The sequence below is a fragment of the Lathyrus oleraceus genome, chromosome 1 (genome assembly GCF_024323335.1).
Source record: "Lathyrus oleraceus cultivar Zhongwan6 chromosome 1, CAAS_Psat_ZW6_1.0, whole genome shotgun sequence".
In the NCBI taxonomy this organism is placed as follows: domain Eukaryota; kingdom Viridiplantae; phylum Streptophyta; class Magnoliopsida; order Fabales; family Fabaceae; genus Lathyrus; species Lathyrus oleraceus.
The window spans coordinates 445,605,334-445,626,276 of NC_066579.1; the positions used below are offsets into that span (position 1 = coordinate 445,605,334).

At 36.3% G+C, this 20,943-nt stretch overlaps 1 protein-coding gene across 1 annotated transcript; it reads left to right on the top strand.

The window, feature by feature from the left end:
- The first annotated feature begins 480 nt into the window (after positions 1-480).
- On the top strand, positions 481-5,650 carry LOC127082161 (probable hexosyltransferase MUCI70). Its single transcript, XM_051022388.1, has 9 exons — positions 481-1,105; positions 1,609-1,830; positions 2,046-2,259; positions 2,429-2,538; positions 2,616-2,815; positions 3,209-3,312; positions 4,513-4,700; positions 4,789-4,988; positions 5,183-5,650. The coding sequence occupies exons 1-9, from the start codon at positions 874-876 to the stop codon at positions 5,417-5,419; spliced, it is 1,707 nt and encodes a 568-aa protein (XP_050878345.1). The 5' UTR covers positions 481-873; the 3' UTR covers positions 5,420-5,650.
- Positions 5,651-20,943: the final 15,293 nt, after the last annotated feature.

Consider the following 20,943-nt stretch of genomic DNA (forward strand, 5'->3'; position numbering starts at 1 on the left):
CTTGTTCATCAAGATTGATTGAAATTCCTTATAGATTTTGAGGGATTTCCAACACACCTCATCAACTAATGTCCATATCAAAACCATTTGCCATATAGTTTTGACTTTGACTAATATAATAGAAAAGACAAATGTGCCACGTTTTTGAAAGACGAAAGATCTAAATGGTCGTTTTAAAAGAAAATTGACCAAATGCTGAGGTATAGGTAAGAGAATTTTTTTTATTAAACCTATATTATATAATATAGCACAATATTTTTTTTATAAATAAAACAAAAATGGTTTTAAATTCATTCACCATATTTTGTAATGTAAAAAAAAAGGTTTATATATACATGGACATGCTATCTTATTAATAAAAGGATGGATATAGATACCGTATTTTCATACTAGTACTAATAAATGACCATATCTTTAAACTTATTACAGTAAGATGCCAAATGTGCAATAACACCATGTATTTCTCTGTCATGTCACGCTTAGTTTATTTAATTTAATTTACTACTGTCCGAAAATATGAATTTTTATTTTCCCTTATAAATATTTTCTTTTCTTTTCTTCTCTTCTCTTCTCCGAGATCAACAACAACAACACTGTTCAGTTTTCAAACTCAGCAACTTTCATTTTTCTGATCCCTAATTTCCTCTTCTCTGCTAAAACCCTAATTTCATCCATCCCTATGCGTAGGATCGATTCTCCAATTTTCCAATTTCAGTTGAAACTTAGTGTGGCATTAGTGTAGTGCAATTTTGAACAGCTCTTGAATTTGATTAAGGGGAAATTGGTGAAGTGTGTTTGGGGAGTTTGAAATGAGGAAGTTTTTGTGGAAAGGGCAATGAGAGGAAGGTATGATCGTGAGGTTTTAGAGATAAGATGAGTGGTGGTTCATTGGGTATTCGTTCTGCTAGTTATGGATCTTTGGAGAAGCAATTGCAGAATGGATTCTCGCCTATTCAAACGGGGAGGAAACAGGTTAAGATGGTTAAGGAGAAAGAGAGATTGTTTCATTGGATCTGTAAATTTGCTGGGAGGAAGAAAGTGGGAATGCTGTTTCTCTGTGTTATTTCTGCTGCTGTTTTCGTCTGGGTTTTGTACGTTGGAAAAGGTTTCGTCATTTCTTTCACTTTCTATTATCTTTTGCTTGTTAATATTGTTATCTAGTTTTTTTATTGTTTTTTAGTTTCTGTACTCTAGTGGCTTTTTAGCTTTTAGGTGGTTTGTTACTTTGTCTAATTTTGTATGGTTTATGTAGTTTTTATTTATTTGGTTTTGATTAATGTGATTGCTTATTAGATGTATTGTCGAATTTAGGAGTGCTTTGTTCAAGGGGAAGATAGTTTTTTGTGATTCATGCATTGTTGTCAATTGTGGTTTCTTGAAGGGGAAGATAGTTTTAACTTGTTTTTTTTTTGCGATTCATGCATTGGTTTCAATTGCGGATTGCAGATAATAACAGTTTGTTGAAATTCCGATGGGCAACGGTGCTATAATTGTTATTTGCTCTTTGCAAACCAAGAGAAATTTGTTAGAATTTCTATAGCCGCTACTTAACATGACTGGATTCACGTGATTTCAACATTTGATTTTTGTGGCATGGCTTGCTTTCAGGTGAAGATTCACAGGAGGGGAATGGTGTGCAAAACATCAGTGTGAATGAGAGTATGTCTATAGGTGATTCTCCATCTATCGTCTCCGCGGCAAAGGCCATTGCTTCAAATTTGCTGCTACCCCCAAGTTATTTTCTGGGTTATAATCTTCCTCTGGGGCATCCGTGTAATAGTTTTACCCTCCCTCCACCACCAGCTGATAAAAAGCGTACTGGACCACGACGTAAGTTTTAGTTTTTTATTTTAAAACTAATTGATGCCTCAGATGTGTATTGTATTAGTTTAATTTATGCTTGTTAATTCACAATTGTATCCTTCATTCCGATTGGTTCCTCATATTTGGATAGTTCATGATGGTATGGAGGACTTAGGTGATGCTTTAGATTACTCAATGTTAATGTTATTGTTCCTGAACATCTTGACATGTTTGCTTTTCAGCATGTCCGGTATGTTACCTTCCCGTGGATGAAGCCATTAAACTCATGCCAAAATCTCCCTCACCGTCTCCCGTGCTTAAGAATTTAACGTTTACATACGAGGAAAATCTAAGCAGAGATGGAGAATTTGGTGGTTCTGACTTTGGTGGATATCCCACTTTGAAGCAAAGAAATGATTCTTTTGACATACGGGAGTCAATGTGTGTGCACTGCGGGTATGTATTAGTTGTTGTTGGATTATAAGTTTCCCTATCTATCTTTATGCATTGAAGAATAGTCTTTGCTGCTATAATTTGTCTCTCAGTAATGTAGGATGTTTCTCCTCTCCTTTTGCTCACATCTGTTTATTCTGCATCTTCATTGATGCATATATACATCATTCAGATTTGTTAGAGGAATTAAACCTGGCCGCAACACAGGATTTGACATGGATGAAGATGACCTCCTTGATATGGAGCAATGCCGTGGCATAGTTGTTGCGTCAGCCGTATTTGGTCTGTATTTTGTAGTTTCTGCTTTCATTGAATTGTTAAATCTTGTCCTTTCCTGATGAATTTAATCTTTTGTTTAGGAAATTTTGATGAGATAAATGAGCCAAAAAACGTAAGCGAGTATTCAAAGCAGACTGTATGCTTCCTTATGTTTGTAGATGAAGAAACAGAAAAGTATTTGACGAGTTCTGGCAGGCTGGGAACCAGTAAGAAGATTGGTTTGTGGAGAATTATTGTCGCACGTAATCTTCCTTATACAGATGCAAGACGTACAGGGAAGGTTTGAATTATATGTCAGCAAGCATTGTCATGATATTACAGGGAACTAGATATTAGCATACGAGCTGTTAGTAATATATGTTACTGAGTTTTTTAATATTATGATCTTGTTGTCATTGCTGTCTCTCTGTAATCTACAATGGAGTTTTCTTTAAGCCTTATCAACTGACCCTTAAACACAGAAAGGAAATGGAAAAAAGACTTAGATCAATAGACATAATGTTGGCTAGATTCTCCGGTCTAAGCATTATGATGATTTGTTTTTTTGAATTCAAAATATTATATTAGCTTTTAAGTATGAATTGGAATAGCAAAGTATCACTCTTTTTTTTACTGTTCACCAAGTTGTACTTTACTACTTCTATGTGCTTTTAACTTACTAATTTTTCCACAGATTCCAAAGCTTCTATTGCATAGAATGGCTCCAAATGCCCACTACTCTATATGGCTTGATGGAAAGCTTGAGCTTGTTGTTGATCCATATCAGATTCTTGAAAGGTATATACTAGTGTTGCTCATGTGAAAATTATGATCCCATTTCACTCCTTCATTTGTATATCATCTGATATAAGCTTCAACTTTCTGTTTAACTCTACTGAAATTCATACCACGTACTATATTTGACCTCTGCAATAGAAGTTTGATCTCTGCCTATAATGTTTGTTTTATTTCATTTCCTTTTCCAATGAAGAATAACTAGTTTCGATTGATGAGAAAATTTAAATACCCACTAGAAATACTAACCGGAATGATACTATTTACTACCTCAGATGCATTAGGAGATGTCAAACTTGTTATATACTTGTATTATATATCTCTATTTATTTCTTTACTTTATGTGTGAATTATGTATATGTTGTAATTATGTGTTAGTTGAAAACCCATTCTACCATAATTAAAAGTCCGTTTCTACAATTAAATTGTACTTTGGTACCGGTTTCTATCATATTACGCGACGTTAAAATTTCTGAAAAGTCCAACTTTGTGATTTCTTTCCGACACACCTATTGTCTAGCCTTATTGCAGAAAATTTAATTTGGTTTCCAAAACCAAAGCTGTAGAGTTGTCCCTATTCCATGTTTTAGTAGGCTCTATACCAATACAGAAAAGTAGATATTGTGAGGATAGCTTAAATCAGAAGCTTAAAAGACCTTATTCTTGTTCAGTTTTCATTTAATCCCCCAACAACATACAAAGAACAGTTGCTCAATTAAGCTCGTAATCAACCACACTTGAGTCATTTACTGATTTTCCGTCTTCCTAATCTTCCAGATACTAATCTATCCATTTTGACCCAAATGTAGAAATTCCTCTCTGGACTGACATAGTCGTGATTTCATAAGAGTAGAAACCTTGATCTCTGGCTTGGATACACGCTGCAGATAAGGATAGATTAGAAACCTTGATCTCTCTTGCTCTTACTGTAAATTAGAATAATTAAGTATCTTCATGTTAATTGTGATGTTAGTCAGCTTTCCCTAACATAATAATTTCCTCAACATATATATACTGTATGTTATGTGAAAATCAAAGTTGAGTTATTATTAGATTTTGCTGTGTACTAATTGCGATATGTCCCTGCATGTAGTTTTAAGGGAACGTTTCAAATACCTATATGCTGACTTTGTAATAGCTGTTTTTTGTTCTGTCTGGATAGAAAACATATTTGGTTCCTAAATTACTCTTATCCTCAACTAGGTTTTTGTGGAGGACCAATGCAACTTTTGCAATATCCAAACATTATAGACGCTTTGATGTATTTGTTGAGGCCGAAGCAAATAAAGCTGCTGCAAAGTATGATAATGCCTCCATTGACTTCCAGATCAATTTTTACAAAAACGAGGGACTGACTCCGTATTCGGAGGCCAAACTTCCTCTTATAAGTGGTAGGTTAAACTTTGTTTACTTCTGGGATAAGACTCATCTAGTTCAACTTTGACTATTTTTCTCATCCTTGATAATGCTCAATTGCAGATGTTCCTGAAGGATGTGTAATAATTCGAGAACATGTTCCTATTAGCAACCTCTTTACTTGTCTTTGGTTCGGTGAAGTTGACCGATTTACTTCTAGGGACCAGATTAGTTTCTCAACTGTCCGGGACAAGTTTTTGTCGCAGGTGGATTTTCATTTTCACATGTTCTTGGATTGTGAAAGACGCAACTTCGTAGTTCAGGTAATAATTTTATTTTGTTTGTATAAATATCTCGGATGCGACAGTTCTGTCTTTGTAGAGAGACTTTTGTAGCCTTTTGCACCATTCTCTTCACAAATGATTTGAAATCAAAAGATAAAATGAATATACTCCCATGTCTCTTACTATAAGATTCACTTACATGACTGTAATCAAATCTTATTTTGTGCTTACAGAAATACCATAGGGGTGTATTAGGGCGGCTAGCTGCGCCAGTGGTTGTTGCTCTCAACCCTCCACAGCCACCGCTCTTGTCTCCCCCTCCTCCACTGCATATGTTTGAAACTACACAAGAAAAAGTTGTTATTCCAATAACTAGGAGAGGCCCTGGAAGGCGCGGAAAAGATAAGAGACCGGGTTCTAAGCGGCACCGCAAAGTTGTGGCCGGAAATAGAGACATTGAAGCAAATTAAAAGTTTTGTTTTGGGTGATTATATCATAAATTTTTGTTGTTGTTTTTTCTTTTGATATTCTATTCTACCTACGAAAATCATTCATTGCTGAACTGAGGGAAAATGTGGAAGTAGAAGATGAATGTTGTATTGTTTCCACACGGACACTCTTATTCTTTATACTTTGTGCAATTGTTAAACGTTGTTGATTTTTTTGTTGTATATATATAATATAAAGTAAAATTTCAATAATTATCATAATGGTTGATACCTATGACCAAATTCCAAGCATGGAGTAACCCATTTTGTTCCATTATTACAAGGTATAGCTGTCGCAATTTTACTAATAAAAATATATATTGATGATGTGTTCACTCTTTTTTGTTTGATTATTGATGATGCGCAAAATTAGTGTTGGTAATTTGAAGATGTCCGATGAGGTGGTGTTCGGTATGAGTAGAGTGGGAGGTGTTCATCTACAATTGACTATGGACGTATGGAATGATTTGAATAGACAAAAGTTTATTCCCTAAAGATCAATAAATACTCTTAAGAACCAATAATTTGTAGGAATTGAGCAACTAGTTACAAGGGCAACTTAAGAGATCACACTGACTATTATTTTCTATTCTATTAAATTTGCTTTAAATTTATCTTTTGCAAACAAACAAATCTCAAAACCCCCCAATAACTCTTTTTTTCAACTAAATTTAAATCAAACTCAAAATCATAATGTAGTCCTCGAGATCGATATTATGGAATTTCCCGATATTATTACTTTGGACAAATTAATACACTTACTAATTTATCGATCATCTTTTTGACGCCGTTGTCGGACACTGCCAATGATTATAGAGCTTATAATTTTATTTTTGTTGAAATTCCATTGATTTGCTACTAAAGTTTTTGTTTTTGTTTTTTATATTGTTGTTATAACTTTGAAGATTCGTATGCATGGAGAATCCTCATCTAATTTTTCTTTTGATGTAGAAATCGAGAGAACCATACGTGGTCAACTCAGGAAAGCTCGATTGCAGAAGCTGGAAGAACAAGAGAAAACAAGTTCTCATCCATCAAATACAGAATCATAAAAAGAAATAGAGGAACCAATGACTTAAAATCAACTAGCTCTTGAATGACTAATCAAAGACTATGGAAGAACAAATGCATCGGGAGGTAGACTGACGATAGTAAATCAACTAGTGAATGTTCCTAATTTTCAATTATATCCTACAACCATTCGCTAGTTAGAGAAAAGGCATTTACAAGTAAAATCAATGAAGATACAAACAAACTTTGCAAAGGTTTCTGACAATGAGTACAACTTTGAAGATAAAAGGGCATACAGAAGAAAGAAAGAAATTGATAATGTTCAATTTCACTCTAGCAGAAGATGCTGAAGAATGATTTTACTCACTTCTAGTAGGTATCATCACAACCTGGGAAGATATGGAAACGACTTTTTTCAATGAATATCTTTCTACTTTAGTTTTCCTCAGAAATCGATACGATATCCTTAATTTCAAATAGAGGGAAGGTGAATCATTGAGGTGTTGGTGTAAGCCCTAGAGGCCAATACTTTTGGTACTTGTATCGAATTATTTATTAATAATAAAATGCTTTTTCTTTATTATGGTTGTTTAATAAAGTCCCTAGAATAGCTAGTCCGTTTAATGTATCAAGTGTGACTTAATCATGAGATCACATTAAACATAAGGACATTATTCTTAAAGTATTCGTAGTCGAGCCTTATTGTGAAGTGAGATAACCTTACTATTTATTATGTTAAATACGTGATTTAATATAATTGTCAATGCCGCGAAAACCTACAGGGTCACACACAAAAGGACAGATTGATGAGAGATAGAGTAACTAAGGAACACCATAAGGTACAGTGCATTTATGTGAATTGTAGGACATCATAAGGTACGGTGTACTTAAGTAGAATACAAAATATGGTAAGTTACCACGCGCTTAAGTGATTTTGACATATTATAAGATATGGGCCACATACACTTAAGTGGGCCTTTTAGCTTGCAGCCCACACAAGTGGTTCTATAAATAGAACCCTTGTGTAGAAGCATTTGTATAGTTGCAATTTCGTTTCTCTCTCTCTCTCTCTCTCTCTCTCTCTCTCACTCGAAGCCTTCATTCGTAGCAGCTAGCACTGAGATTGAAGGAATCCGTTCGTGTGAACTGAGTAGAGGTGTTGTCATCGTTCAACGTTCGTGATCGCTCCGTAGATCTGCATCAAAGGTTTCGATCGTCACAAGAGGTAACAATTCTATCACTGATCATGCATATTCGTAAGGATCACTAAAGGAGATTTTTTTATATAAATTCTGCTTCATTTTGGATCGCTCTTCTCCTTCATGAGGGGTGCATATAAAATGTTCAAGAGGCTCCTGATTACATATCCTAAACACAATTTAGATCAAATCGAACAAATGCAAATGTTTGTTAATGGGCTCATACTAGAGCCTAAACAATTAATTGATAGAGTTGTTGGTGGCTCGTCAAATTTTACAACATCCACTAGTATCAAGAAGATTGTTGAGGCCATGTCTGCAAATGAACATCTCGAGTTATATGATAGATGCACAATCAAACCATAAAGGGGTTATTAATTTGAAACTAGCAACTCATGGTATACAGTTAGAAGATCAGGTTGCGACTGAAGTTGAAAGGAGACTTAAGGCACTAAATATAAGTACTTAATGGGTATCCCAAGTCCAACAGTCTCAAGCAGTTGTCAAATTTGCGGGAGTTCTCATTTCGCTATGTATTATGAAGCCCACCTACCACAAGTAGAGTAAGTAAATTACCTCAAGCAAAATAATCCTTATTCCAGAACGTATAATCCAAGGTGGAAAAATCATCCAAACTTTTACTAGAAAGATCAGCAAGGACTAATGCAATATCAGAATCAATAACGCATCCCACATCAAAAACCAACCCCTAAGAAAGCAGATTGTGAGATAGCTCTTGAAAAGGTTAATGCTTAAAAGGTCCAATTCGAAGAAGAGACAATGAATAACCCAAGAGACATTATATATTCTATCAAAAATCTAGAGGTTCAGATGGGATAGATATCTCAACAACTTTCACAACAAGTTCAAGGTAATATCTAAGCAGCACCATCAATAATCCTAGAAATCATGAGAGTGTCAAGGTTTTTACTACCATATCTCAAAAAGAAAACTTCTCAAGCCATAAATCAGATTGCCTTATCCGCAAATATTAAAGAGGGAAGTGATTCAAAAAGAACTACAAGTTTCACTACATGCATAAGGGAGTACTTCGAGCACCACATTCACAAACTCCATAGATCATATCAATGTTAGTGATGTCACAACAAGAAGTCATAAGGTTGCTGAAGATGAAGAAGAGAAGGCAACAAATGATGATCATTTTATAGAGGTAGATTTAGAAGTGAATGAGAACAAGAAAGAAACAAAAGAAGTTATGTTGCCAAAAAAATACAACTGAAGAGAAAAATAAGAATGAGACCAAACCGATGATTAGACTACCTTATCCTCAAAGGGTGAAGAAGAAAGATCAAAACGAGAATTTTTTAAATAAATTTCTTGAAATGTTTAGGAAGTTAGAGATCAATATTCCTTTTGTTAAAGCACTCGAGAAAATATCCATGTACCGACAATTCATGAAAGATATAATTACTAAAAAAAGAACATTGAGAGATGAGTCAATAATCTAAACTAAGAAATATAGTGCAATATCACAAGGTAGAAGAATCTCCATCTAACAAAAAGATCCTGGATCTATCATAATTTCATGCACTATAGAAGATAGAACTTTCAAGAAGTTGCTCATTGATTTGGAAGCTAGTGTGAGTCTGATGCCATTATCAATCTATAAATGACTTGGTATTGGAAAAGTCAGTGATACAAGGATGAATTTAAAAATTTCAAATCACTCCATAAAATATCCATATGGGATAGTGGAAGATGTGTTGGTTAAAATAGAAAAATTTAGCTTTCCAGTTGATTTTGTGATCGTGGACATGCCTGAAAATGAATAGACACCTCTCATTCTTGGTCGACCATTTTTGCTTACAAGTCGATGCAATGTCGATTTAGAAAAAGGTACACCCACTTTAAAAGTTTATGATGATGAAATAACATTGAATGTGCTTGAAAGTAGGAAGCAAGGAGAAGAAAAAGATAATCACTATAAAGTAGGGAATGATCAAAACATATGTGGAAAACCAAATTTAAAGACTACCACTAGAAAAAGTTTTAAGAATAAAATCTCAAATGATGTCATCTTCATTAGCACCTATGAGTAGAAAAACTCAAAAACCCATTCTAAAAGCCAAGAGAAAAAAGAAAAGGCGACATCGAAGTAATGTTATCGAAATATGGAGTAACCTGGTGTAAAAATTGGTCTCTGTCTCTGGAAAAGATGACTTCTGTCTCAAAAAAGAGAAATAATAAGGTTTGGAAGATGAAGTATCCACCCTAACATGGATGATGTGACATTAAGCTAACAACGTTAAATGAGCTCTGCTTGGGAGACAACCCAAGAGAGGTATTCTTACCTTATATTTATTTTATTTTATTTTATTTTTTTCAATTTTAAATTAAGCTTTTAGTTTAGTTTTGTTTTTGTTGGTTTATTTTATGTCTGTTTACTTTCATCTGGTTATGTGATAGTTAGTAGTAAAATAGTTGTTATATAATAACCAACCAACACAACTATTTTTAGTCTTCATGCATGTCAACTCTCAAACTATTTTTTATATACTTTTGAATGTTCTAATATAGTTTAATTAAGCTGTACTGAGAGTTAAGCGGTTTTACCGTAATTGACTGTGACCAGGGCCGATCCTGACTTTTTAGAGGCCCAAGGAAAATAATAAAAATGGACCCCTAATAAAAAAAAATATATTTTAAAAAAAACCTTATATTCATCAAATAAAAAGATGTTATTGAACTCACTTTTCTACCAAATCCTTGTATTCGTCAGCGTCAACATTAGCTATAAGTACTTCCTCCTGCAACCTGAATATTGCGAAAACTTTTTCATAAGTCTAAATAAATAGTATAAACAATATTAGGATACACCTTGATATAGTTAATAAAAAGTGAAATTTACCAAATTCAAATTATATGCTAGCTATGGTAGAAGTCTTAGACAAGAAAATATCCTTACATAAGCAAGAGTCTTTCAATGACCACACCTAAATACAATAATGAATTTATTAAGAAAATAAGATTCAGAATAATTGGAAATGATAAAAGATCACCATATCATAAAGTTACATAAGGCCGTGTTAATCTATACATACCATGGTGCATAGAACTCCAATGGAATATCTTTTGTTTCATCTAAGACAACCTTATCAAAGTTATTAGAGGAGAAAACTATCACACTAGATGAAAGAGAAAGTATCTTCACATTGATACATATATTAATAATATATTTTATACTAATGATAATATATGAGATATCAGCGCTAACGGAATGAAGTTTAAAAACATTCAAAATGATATGAAAAATATAATAGATGAATAACTACCAATACAATATATACTATAACAATGACAATCTATAAGACATAAATAAAATTTAAAAACAACATGGAGGTAGTTAGATTATACTGCTAAGTATTCATATCATTACTCAAAATTATAAAAGCAAGTAATTGTTAAAAATATGTACGAAATGATGAAGCTAACAAAGAAAGAACGATATTATGCTAAAGATTCTTGAAAAAGCATACAAGAATCTACAGAGTTTTGTTTAAAATATAAAAAAAAAATCATACAACTTAAAATTTCTAATAATTTAAAAAGATTTTTTCTCCAAATATTTTTTGATGCAAATTCATCAACTAAGTCTTTATATTTTAGTGTCTCCAAAAGATAATTAAACAATTAATAAATAAAATTAAAAATTAAAAATAAAAGAAAAATAAGAATTAACAATTAAAAAAATAAAAAGAATAAATGATTAAAACATGAAAGAAAAACATTAATTCTTTAATTTTATTTTACTTTTTATATTTTCTATTCATCTTTAAATAGTTTAAACATTAAATCATTCACATTTATTATAATAATAATAAAAAACTATGCAACAATAATTAAAAAAGTATAACAAGGAGGATTGGACCTATAACCCTTACCACAATGTTTAAAAATGAATCTCCTACGACTTAGCCAATGATTGTCATACGGTGAACTGACTTGGTGTGTTTTGCTTTTTATCGCAATGTCGCGGATAGCAAGAGTCGCCACCGACTTTTCTTTTATCCAATAAGGAAAGGTGGAAAAGAACAGGAAAGACCTCAATAGATTTTGGGTTCGGGAGGTACATTATACAAAGGGAAGGTATTAGCACCCTTTGTATCCATGGTTATCCATGGGCTCTTAATTGCTGGATCACTTATATTTTTGTTTGAAAAGTGTTGGTGAATTGTTAAAAATGTTTCGAAAAGAGAGTTTAACTTTGTAATGATTCTCGTATGAATGTATACAAAGTATTTATCTCGCTTGATTTTGAAAACGGTTTAGAAAAATGTAACTTGGTAATGATTCTAGTATGAACGTATACCAAGTGGTGATTTTCTAGGATTTGTAAAGTGTGAGGGGTGGAAAATGTTTTAGGTTATGATCCAGCAATTGAGAGTTATACCTTCCTAAGGTCGTTATGAACGTTTCCTATCCTTATGAGGGTAAAACTGTCCTTACTATTGAGAAGTAAGTAGTTTTATCCTTTGGATGTAAAAGGGTCATCGTAGGGTCATCGATAGGTCATTGAAGGCAACAGTTGTAAGGATACCTTAGCATTCGAAGGGACGATCATCATTTAACCGTAGGCTACACCGAAGGGTCATCGAGGGACAAAATCGTATTTTCGAAGGCAACATCCGAGGGACCATGATTTATTTTATGATGATTTAACTGAAGGGCCGTTGCTAAGTGTATCCCTACATTCGCGGGACATGACCGTTATACCGTAATACCGTAGGGCAAAAGAGAGGTCCAAGATCACATATTTAGAGGCCATGTTTTAAAGTTAATTAGGTAATTAGGGTGAATCTCCACATTAAAATCAATACATTAAAAATAATACATTAAAATTAATACATTAAAATTAATTAAGCAATTTAGGGCAGCTCTTCACAAGGGTATCCCACAAATAAAGTGGAAGACCTAAACAACAATCTTTTCCTGGGGTGTGTGAACCTTTGCAACATTCAGCAAACGGGTTAGAATACCAAATCAGGGTGCAATCGAGGATTACACCGCAAAAGAAATCACAACAGTAATATGATCAGATAAACAATGCCTGGCTATGATAAAACATGAGTGAAAAATCAGAATAGAAAAGTCGGCTACTGTCAGGTTCGCGCCTGCCTCGCCTAGCGAAGGCTTAGCGAATACTCGCTTCATGCTCGCTTAGCGACGTGCTAGCGAGCGACCGCGGATTCTGGTTTTGATATCAGTACAATTTCGACCAATTTTATGCCTTATGGCTTTCATTACAGCAATTATATGGTTAATCATTTAAGGTATTCAAGTGCACACTACAATTCACATGACAAACTTAAGATATTTTCATAAATTTAATCATAATGCCATATGCAAATTAAGAACATAAGGTAGTAATAGCAATTGTAACCTTGAATTGGCCGACCGGATCGAATTGAGCGGAAGTGACCTTGCTGCCGCCGGCTTTTCCTTCAGGGTTTCTCGGAATTCTCAGGGTTAGCCTCCAGGGTTTTCCGTCTGTGAGCGCGAGGGTTTGCTTGCTAGGGTTCTCCTTTCGTCCTTTTTCGTTCTCCCCTTTTCATTACTGAAGTGCTGGTATTTATAATGCTCTTTTTCATGACCTAATGGGCTCAGAATGAAGCCCGAAATTTTCTGTTGTCTGTCAGCTTCGCTAGGCGAGCGTGTAGCGAACGTGTAGCGAACGTTCGCTAGGCGAGCGTGTAGCGAACGTGTAGCGAACAGGCCAGTTTGGGCCATTTTCTGGATTGGGCCATTCGTGAGCTGGACCTTTGTTCCTTTAAGATCAGTGTCATAAAAATGAGTCGGAGTGCCCTGAAAAAATGTCTTGAAATATTAATGGGCAAATTTTGGGGTATGACAGCTGCCCCTGTTCAATATTCTTGAACCGAGAGAGTAGAATGGTATGTGCACCATTCGTGGTCTGGAGGTGGAAGATTATTGAACACTAGAATGCCCCGAAAATTTGCGCTTGTCAATTAGTCTTGATGGAGATGGGCTTAAAGATGCCATCTAGGAAGTTTGATGATGAGAGCTTCAGAGTACGTCGTACGTTAGAAGATATCTGAAGTCATGGGTGTCACTGGGTCATACGCTAGACCGTATAGTGGGTCATTCATTAGGCCGTCGACTTCCCTGGGGATTTAGAATGGGCCGTCCGTTAGGCTGCATCTGACGAAAAGTAGTCGTACGCTAGACTACACCTCGGAATGTACCGTATGCTAGGTAGTATCTGAGGAAAGAACATCCAAATGGGTCGTATGCTAGACCGTATCGGACTTGTTGGAGGAGTCGTATGCTGTGCCGAATCAGGATGAGATAAGAATCCGAATGAGTCATACACTGCTGGGGATAAAGGATCAGAATGGATCGTACGCTAGATCGTATCTGAGTTGCGGAACGAGCCGTCCGTTAGGCTGTGTCGTTACTGGGGGTGAAGGATCAGAATGGATCGTATGCTAGATCGTATCTGAGTTGTAGACTGAGCCGTCCGTTAGGCTGTACCTGGTGATGAAGGGGGTAGTCATACGCCAGACTACACTTCAGAATGTACCGTACGCTAGGTAGCATTTGAGGGGATGAACATCCAAGCGGGTCGTAAGCTAGACCGTCTCTGAGTAGCAGAACGAGCCGTCCGTTAGGCTGCATCTGATAATAAAGGGGTAATCATACGCCAGACTACACTTCAGAATGTACCGTACGCTAGGTAGCATCCGAGGCCTTGAAGGTCCAAATGGGTCGTATGCTGGACCGTATTGGAGTTGTTGAAGGTCGGAATGGATCGTACATTAGATCGCATCTGAGTTGAAAGAGTCATATGTTGAGCTGAATCTGAATGAACCGTACGCTAGGCTATATCTGATAGTATTTGTATACGTTGTATTTGCAATAAATGTCTGGGATGAGCTTATAAATGCCATCGTTAGGAGGATGTCAGAATGAATGTTGACATGGAGTATATCTGAAAGATGTATCTGAATCTGAACGTAATCGATGAAGATGTCCGTCTGAATGACTCTCTATTTTGACTGTATCAGGAAGATAATTAACCTGAAAAATAAAGTCAGCTTCATGCCATGTCATGATGCATGAGATGCTTTATGCTTTCGAAAATAACTGCAAACGATGTATGCATGCGTATGCTGTGAAATGATGTAATGAATGAATTATGCATCTGAAAAGTTCTTCCAGAGGACTACTGGGGAAAACAAATCTCAATCTTCTGGTTGGAGATACTGGTATCGGTGATCCTTTCTTAGCTGGGGATACTTGATTCTGTCTGAGGGTAGAAATATTTAACAGAAGCCTGGCTGGGGGTGGAAGAGATGACCAATTTGTCTAGTAATGCCAATTGCTTTTGGGGAATAACTGGTTTTGCTGGGGAATAGAATTAGCAACGGATTCATTGGAAAGCATGGTTAGACCTTCTCCTCGATCCTGAAGCCTAGTAGTAATCGCTATTTCTATTTTATGCACGCATTTTTGGTAAACATCAATCATATCCAAATGCATATATTAATTCGAATTAAATCAATGGACGTTTATGCAAACAAAACAGAGAAAGTAAAACAAGAACATTTTTTTTTTTTGAAACTAAAATTATATTGATTTCGAAAGAGGGCCTATAAACAGGCAATTTGTGTACAAGGAGACAAAAATCCTAGTAAGAGGAAATTGTCAAGAAAACAAAGAGAAAGCTATGCCGAAAACGTCCTATTGACTTTAATTCCACTACTGCCATTATGTCTTCAAGCCTCTCATCTCCTGCTGTCGGATAGAAGTGATTAGCTTGTTCAGTCCTTTGAACTTGGATGAAGCTGTCTGAGAACGGGACATAGTCATACGCTTTAATCCCTAATTTTTGCCTGGACCGCCTTTTCAGGTTTTCAATCCACCAGGATACCCCTTTTTGCCCAAGCCGCCTTTTCAGGTTTTCGACTTGCCGGGTGTCGCATCCTGCGAAAAATCAACCGGCGAGCCTAAAAATAAAAACACACAGAGCCGCCACTAAACGTTATTTATCCCAAGATAGGGAAAGGAAACGCTCAGAGAAACCTGGAAAGACATGGTCTCGCGACCAGAGAGAAAAGGTTCGGGAGTCGGTTACGCAAGGGGAAGGTATTAGCACCCCTCACGTCCGTCGTACTCGACGGGATCCACGTTCTAAGAAAAGAAAAGGTTGCTAAACATCACACACACACACAAGGGAACGCAGGTGGGGTTAAGAGAAACGGGCTCGATAAGGTATCGCACCTTATGCCTACATATCTTGTCTGGAACAAGAATCAGAGCCACTGTAGTTCGGCTTACACACGCCAAACAACACAAAACAACACAAACATGCAAGGGTGGCAAACATGGAGCCCGACAACCACTGGATGGAATTACGTCGGCATCCGAACCAAAACGCACTCAAAAGGGCAAACGTGGATCCCGACAGCCAATCCTGGACTTACGTCGGCATCCGAACCCAAACATACATAATCAGATAACAAGTAAACACACGCAAAAAAGAAAAAGGTTGCCCGGAGTGGTCTCGCACGACCACCTGCCTACATACCTCGTCTGGAACGAGGATCAGGGCGATGTAGTTCCCCTGAAAGGGACTAAATTGCTAACCAGAAACCGGGGAAAGATACACGACTAGGGAGCTGAGACTCGAGCCTAATGTTGTCATGCATCGTTAACCCTAAGTTCAGTTTTCTATCCTACTTGCATAAACAAGCCTATCCTAACCAGGAAAGAAGCTAGCACACAAGCATACAATCATATATCATCAAATGAGAACAGGTATCTCAAACAAGCATGTCAATCAGATATCCACATAACACGCACTATAGCCAAACAAGGGGCTCAATCAATCAGGTTTGACTGCCTAAGCAATCGTCTGTACAGGCTGTGTTTGCTCTTAACCTTGCCATTACGAGGCTAAGGTGAAGCAGATGAAAGGATGAAGTGAGGATCAGACCTCACAGCTCTTATCCCTAACCAGGGAGAGCTGACAAATGAGCATGGGTCCAGAATAGGGGAACCCTTCTATACTCGATGACTCAGACACAATGTGCACTGCACAGGATCTTGGGCTTTTGATCTCAATGCTACAACCATGTAATGGGAGAAAGGAGAAGACTCACTGAATAGTGGGGGACAGGTTGCTTGTCCCTACCTTCCACCAATTGCCTTACTTGAAGGGCTTTTCCTGCTTGGCTTAAAAATAAACATACACAATCATTGCCTCTTAAGGAGGACTTCAGACAATTTGCCCGGCCCGGTAACAGCCGGGTCTCCAGACTACATGAAGTAAGAAGGTTATACCTCAAATGCAAGTTGCTTAAGCAAAGCAAAGCAATGGTTCACAAGGAACTGAGCAACTAAAGTACCTGGAAACAATCAAACTCAGTCAGTATTCAATCAGACAAATTGTACAGCAAACAGTTAAACAGTCAAACTATACACAACACAAGGCAAGCTCAAGGCTTAAACCCAAACTCCACCACCTACAAAACAATGTTATGTTAGTATACAAACATCCACAACATCAATTAAGATCAACTTGTATCATTCTCCATGTACATTGCTTTTTTTGATCCTGAAAAATCAAGCAAATATTAGCAACTAGACCACTAGGCCAAGCCTAAGGTCCAAAAGCAAGAAAAAACTTAAAACAGCAAGGTATCCACCATCCAACATCAAATTATCATCAAACACAAGCAAACATCACTGGTCTCATGTTTATATCATCCATCAAGTTCAATTCATGCACAAAACAATCCATATGAGGTCAAATGAAGCATCAAACACACAAACAGAAGTATTGCATTCAAATCCATGCCAAAACACATCAAAGAAATCTCAAATTAAATACACCTAAACAGGGGTCAATCAAGGTCTACCATGTCAAATTTGAGCTCAATTGGGCAGATGGAACCATGTCAATGAAAATCAACAAAAACAGACACAATTTCATGCTCCAATTCACACCATCAATGCATACATCCACTTCAAAAATTCATATCTCATTGAAAACAAAAAAGAAATGGATGAGACCAAAACAGGGAGGTCACACAATGTGTCTAGTTCATGCATATCAAATTTCATGGCCATACAATACAATATGAGGATTTCCCAATCAATCTACCAACCTATGTCACATGGACTTGCAAATTTAATCACCAGAAATGAAAAATCAAGATTAAATTGAAAATGCAATGAAAAATCCTACAAAAATTCATACAACATCCTAACATATCAACAATTCATCATGCCAAATTTCATTCAATTCTAACATGCATAGGTCATCCAATTAAATTCAACAAGTTGACATCAAGAGGTGTGACACAAATTGTCACACCTAAGTTCCAGAATTTGCTGCTCTCTAACCAGGTATCAAAAATTCATGAAATTTACATATAAATGACCATCAACCAGTCAGGAATCATCACAAAAAATTGGCACAAATTTATTTTATGATATGAGCATTTCATGGATCAATTACCAAAATGTATCAAAAATGGACATACATGAGAAAACCCTAGGCAATTTATTTTTCTACACGTGAAAAAAATATTAAAAATCACCATAAAAAACTACACATCACAAGGAGAATAATGCAAAAAGTCTCATCAAATTTGGACAAAAAATGAAGAACTTATGAATTTTTGAAGTTTGGAAAACAATGCATATGGAAATTGTAGGGAAAAATAAAATGGATTTTAAGTTTGAAAACATGCTGCAGGTGATACGCGTATGGCGCACAGTGATACGCGTATGGCCAGTGGTGGCTCAGTGATACGCGTATGGCGCATAGTGATACGCGTATGACGCACAGTGATACGCGTATGGCGCATAGTGATACGCGTATGGCCAGCGGTGGTTTCCACCATCTTCTTCGCGAAGACGGCGGAGCTGTGTTCAGAAAATTTTCCAGAATTTTGAGATGCATACATCAACAGAAAGCTCTTTCAATGTAGATTACAGATCAATCAATATCTAAACCTAACAATCCATGGATTAAGAGATCCGAGCAAAAACATTTTGACATGTCAAACTTTAAGCAAGCATAACTCATTCATTTTTTATCCATTTCACACGAATTTTATATCAGATTAATCAGCATGAAAAACTCTATCTAAACATGTTAATGGAATTAAGAATTGAGAGATTCGAAAACTGAACCTCTTGAAGAGCAGTCCCTAAATGTGCACGATCCAAGGCTTTGAATGATCCAAATCAACTCCTGAGATGATAACTTGAAGCTTTATGTGTGAATTGAAGCTTGAAACGAACTAGATCTTGATTAATTTTCCACTTCCATCTTCATGAGTTTGCTTGAAATGTACACAAATTTTGCTCGAATTTGATGATCCAATGCTTGATTCTGCATCCACTACACTCAATAAACCAGAATATGGAAGCAAAATGCTATGCTATGTGGAGAATTTTCAAGTTTTGATTGAGAGAAAATTTGGAGGGAAAAAGTTTCAAGATCCAAAAATGGTGAAAAAATGATTAACCTCCCAAATTCTGTTATGATTAGAGTATATATATGCTCTACTAATCACTCTCTAATCACACTTAAGCCAAATGTTAATGAAATGAATGAATTAGGGAGTGTTTTGGCAAATTGAGTTTTCACCCTATGCATGAAAATGCATGGTGACTAGTGCATGAATTTTCCTTCAAATTTACTCAAAAATATGTTTTGAAGCAAGTTTCAAATGATGTTTGTAAGCCAATGCAAGTGAAATTATGTGTAAACCATGAATATTTCTCAAAATCACTTTTTCCCTCCACTTTTTAAAATTAAATCACTTGAAAAATGGACTTTTTATGTGATGAGTTTTCATGAAATGTGATGATGGATTATGATAGTACATGTCAAATGGAGTTTGCTCAAAAAAAGAACCACATGAATTGGCCTTGTGAATCAAGAGTTATGCCACTTTGAAATTCAACTTTTTTGTACTTAGATCAATCCATAACTTGCCAACCACAAATGAGAAATTCATGTTCTTGGACTTTTTGGAAAGGTGAGAGCAAGATCTACAACTTTCATGTTGGACAAATTTTCATTTGAAGCTTCCTTGGACACGTGGCTTTGAAGTCCAAAACTTTCCATTTTTGGAAACTTCAATTACAAGTCACTTGCTATTTTTGCCAGTTTTTGTCCTGACTTGATTTTCTTCAGTTTTAAGCTTTGAGATGTCATTCAACACTTGTTCCAACATGAATGAAATGTATCCAACTCATTTCCACCTCCAAATCCATCAGATCATGTACAGTTGACCACAGTTGACTTTTTCATCTGACAGATGAATTTGGCAATGCATTGATCAATCTGAGCCCCAATTTCCAACTGAAATGGCTCAAGGGTGATACCCTAGCCTCCATAAGCACCATATAGTCACAAAATGATCCTCATCTCCTTCATAAACCCCATCTCCTGATTATGCCCTGATTGGCCCAATGCAGCTGATTAGGGTTGACCAGTGGTCAAAACCCTAATCTCAAGGAATCTTCTTCAACCACTTGATGACATCCAACCCTGATGATGATGATGTACCACTTCAATCAACATGAGGACCAATACCCTTGGGAATCATGCAACCCTAATTCACAGCCCAATCCTCAGATGGCCAATGATCAATCAGTAAAACCCTAGCTTGCACTTGACTTCCTCCTCTTCTGATCAAGACTTGGGAAGATGGCTTGCATAATGTAACCACATGATATGCAACATGAAATGCCTAATGTCCTAAAATGAAATGCAAATATGTTAATGCTAGTCCCAAGAGAGGAGGGCAAATTTTGAGGTGTTACAGCTGCCCCTATTCAATCCACTGTGAACCTGTCGATACGAAATAGCCTCGGCTTTCGGATGATCAGGATGAAAAGTGATTGAATACCAAGAACAGACGAACAATTTGCACTCTGATGGGATGATAATTAACAACGCCTGTCAGCATCGGCGAAGAAACAATCTCGAAAAACGTCGACCCGGATACCGAAATAAATGGTAACACAGGGATAACCATGGCCTGAACACCACACATCCACGCGGGATTCTCAACTCTTCTTTTTCTTTTGCTTTTCTTGAACCCCGAAAATTTTCTCTGCGCAAACGATCCTCAGATCTCTGCATTTGAACCCCGGAAAATGCCTCAGCACTCCTTTTTGCCAACATAATGAACCCCGATCTCCAATTTGAACCCCAGTCGCCTGACGATAACTCTCGATCGCCAGAATGAACCCCGTTCTCCAGAAAATGTCGCAACATCTCCCTTTCTC

Excerpts from the sequence above, each read along its gene's own strand:
- LOC127082161 (XM_051022388.1), top strand. The coding sequence starts at position 874 with ATGAGTGGTGGTTCATTGGGTATTCGTTCTGCTAGTTATGGATCTTTG. Across the intron at positions 1,106-1,608 it reads GGTTTTGTACGTTGGAAAAG|GTGAAGATTCACAGGAGGGG; the intron begins GTTTCGTCATTT and ends GCTTGCTTTCAG. Across the intron at positions 2,539-2,615 it reads TGTTGCGTCAGCCGTATTTG|GAAATTTTGATGAGATAAAT; the intron begins GTCTGTATTTTG and ends TCTTTTGTTTAG.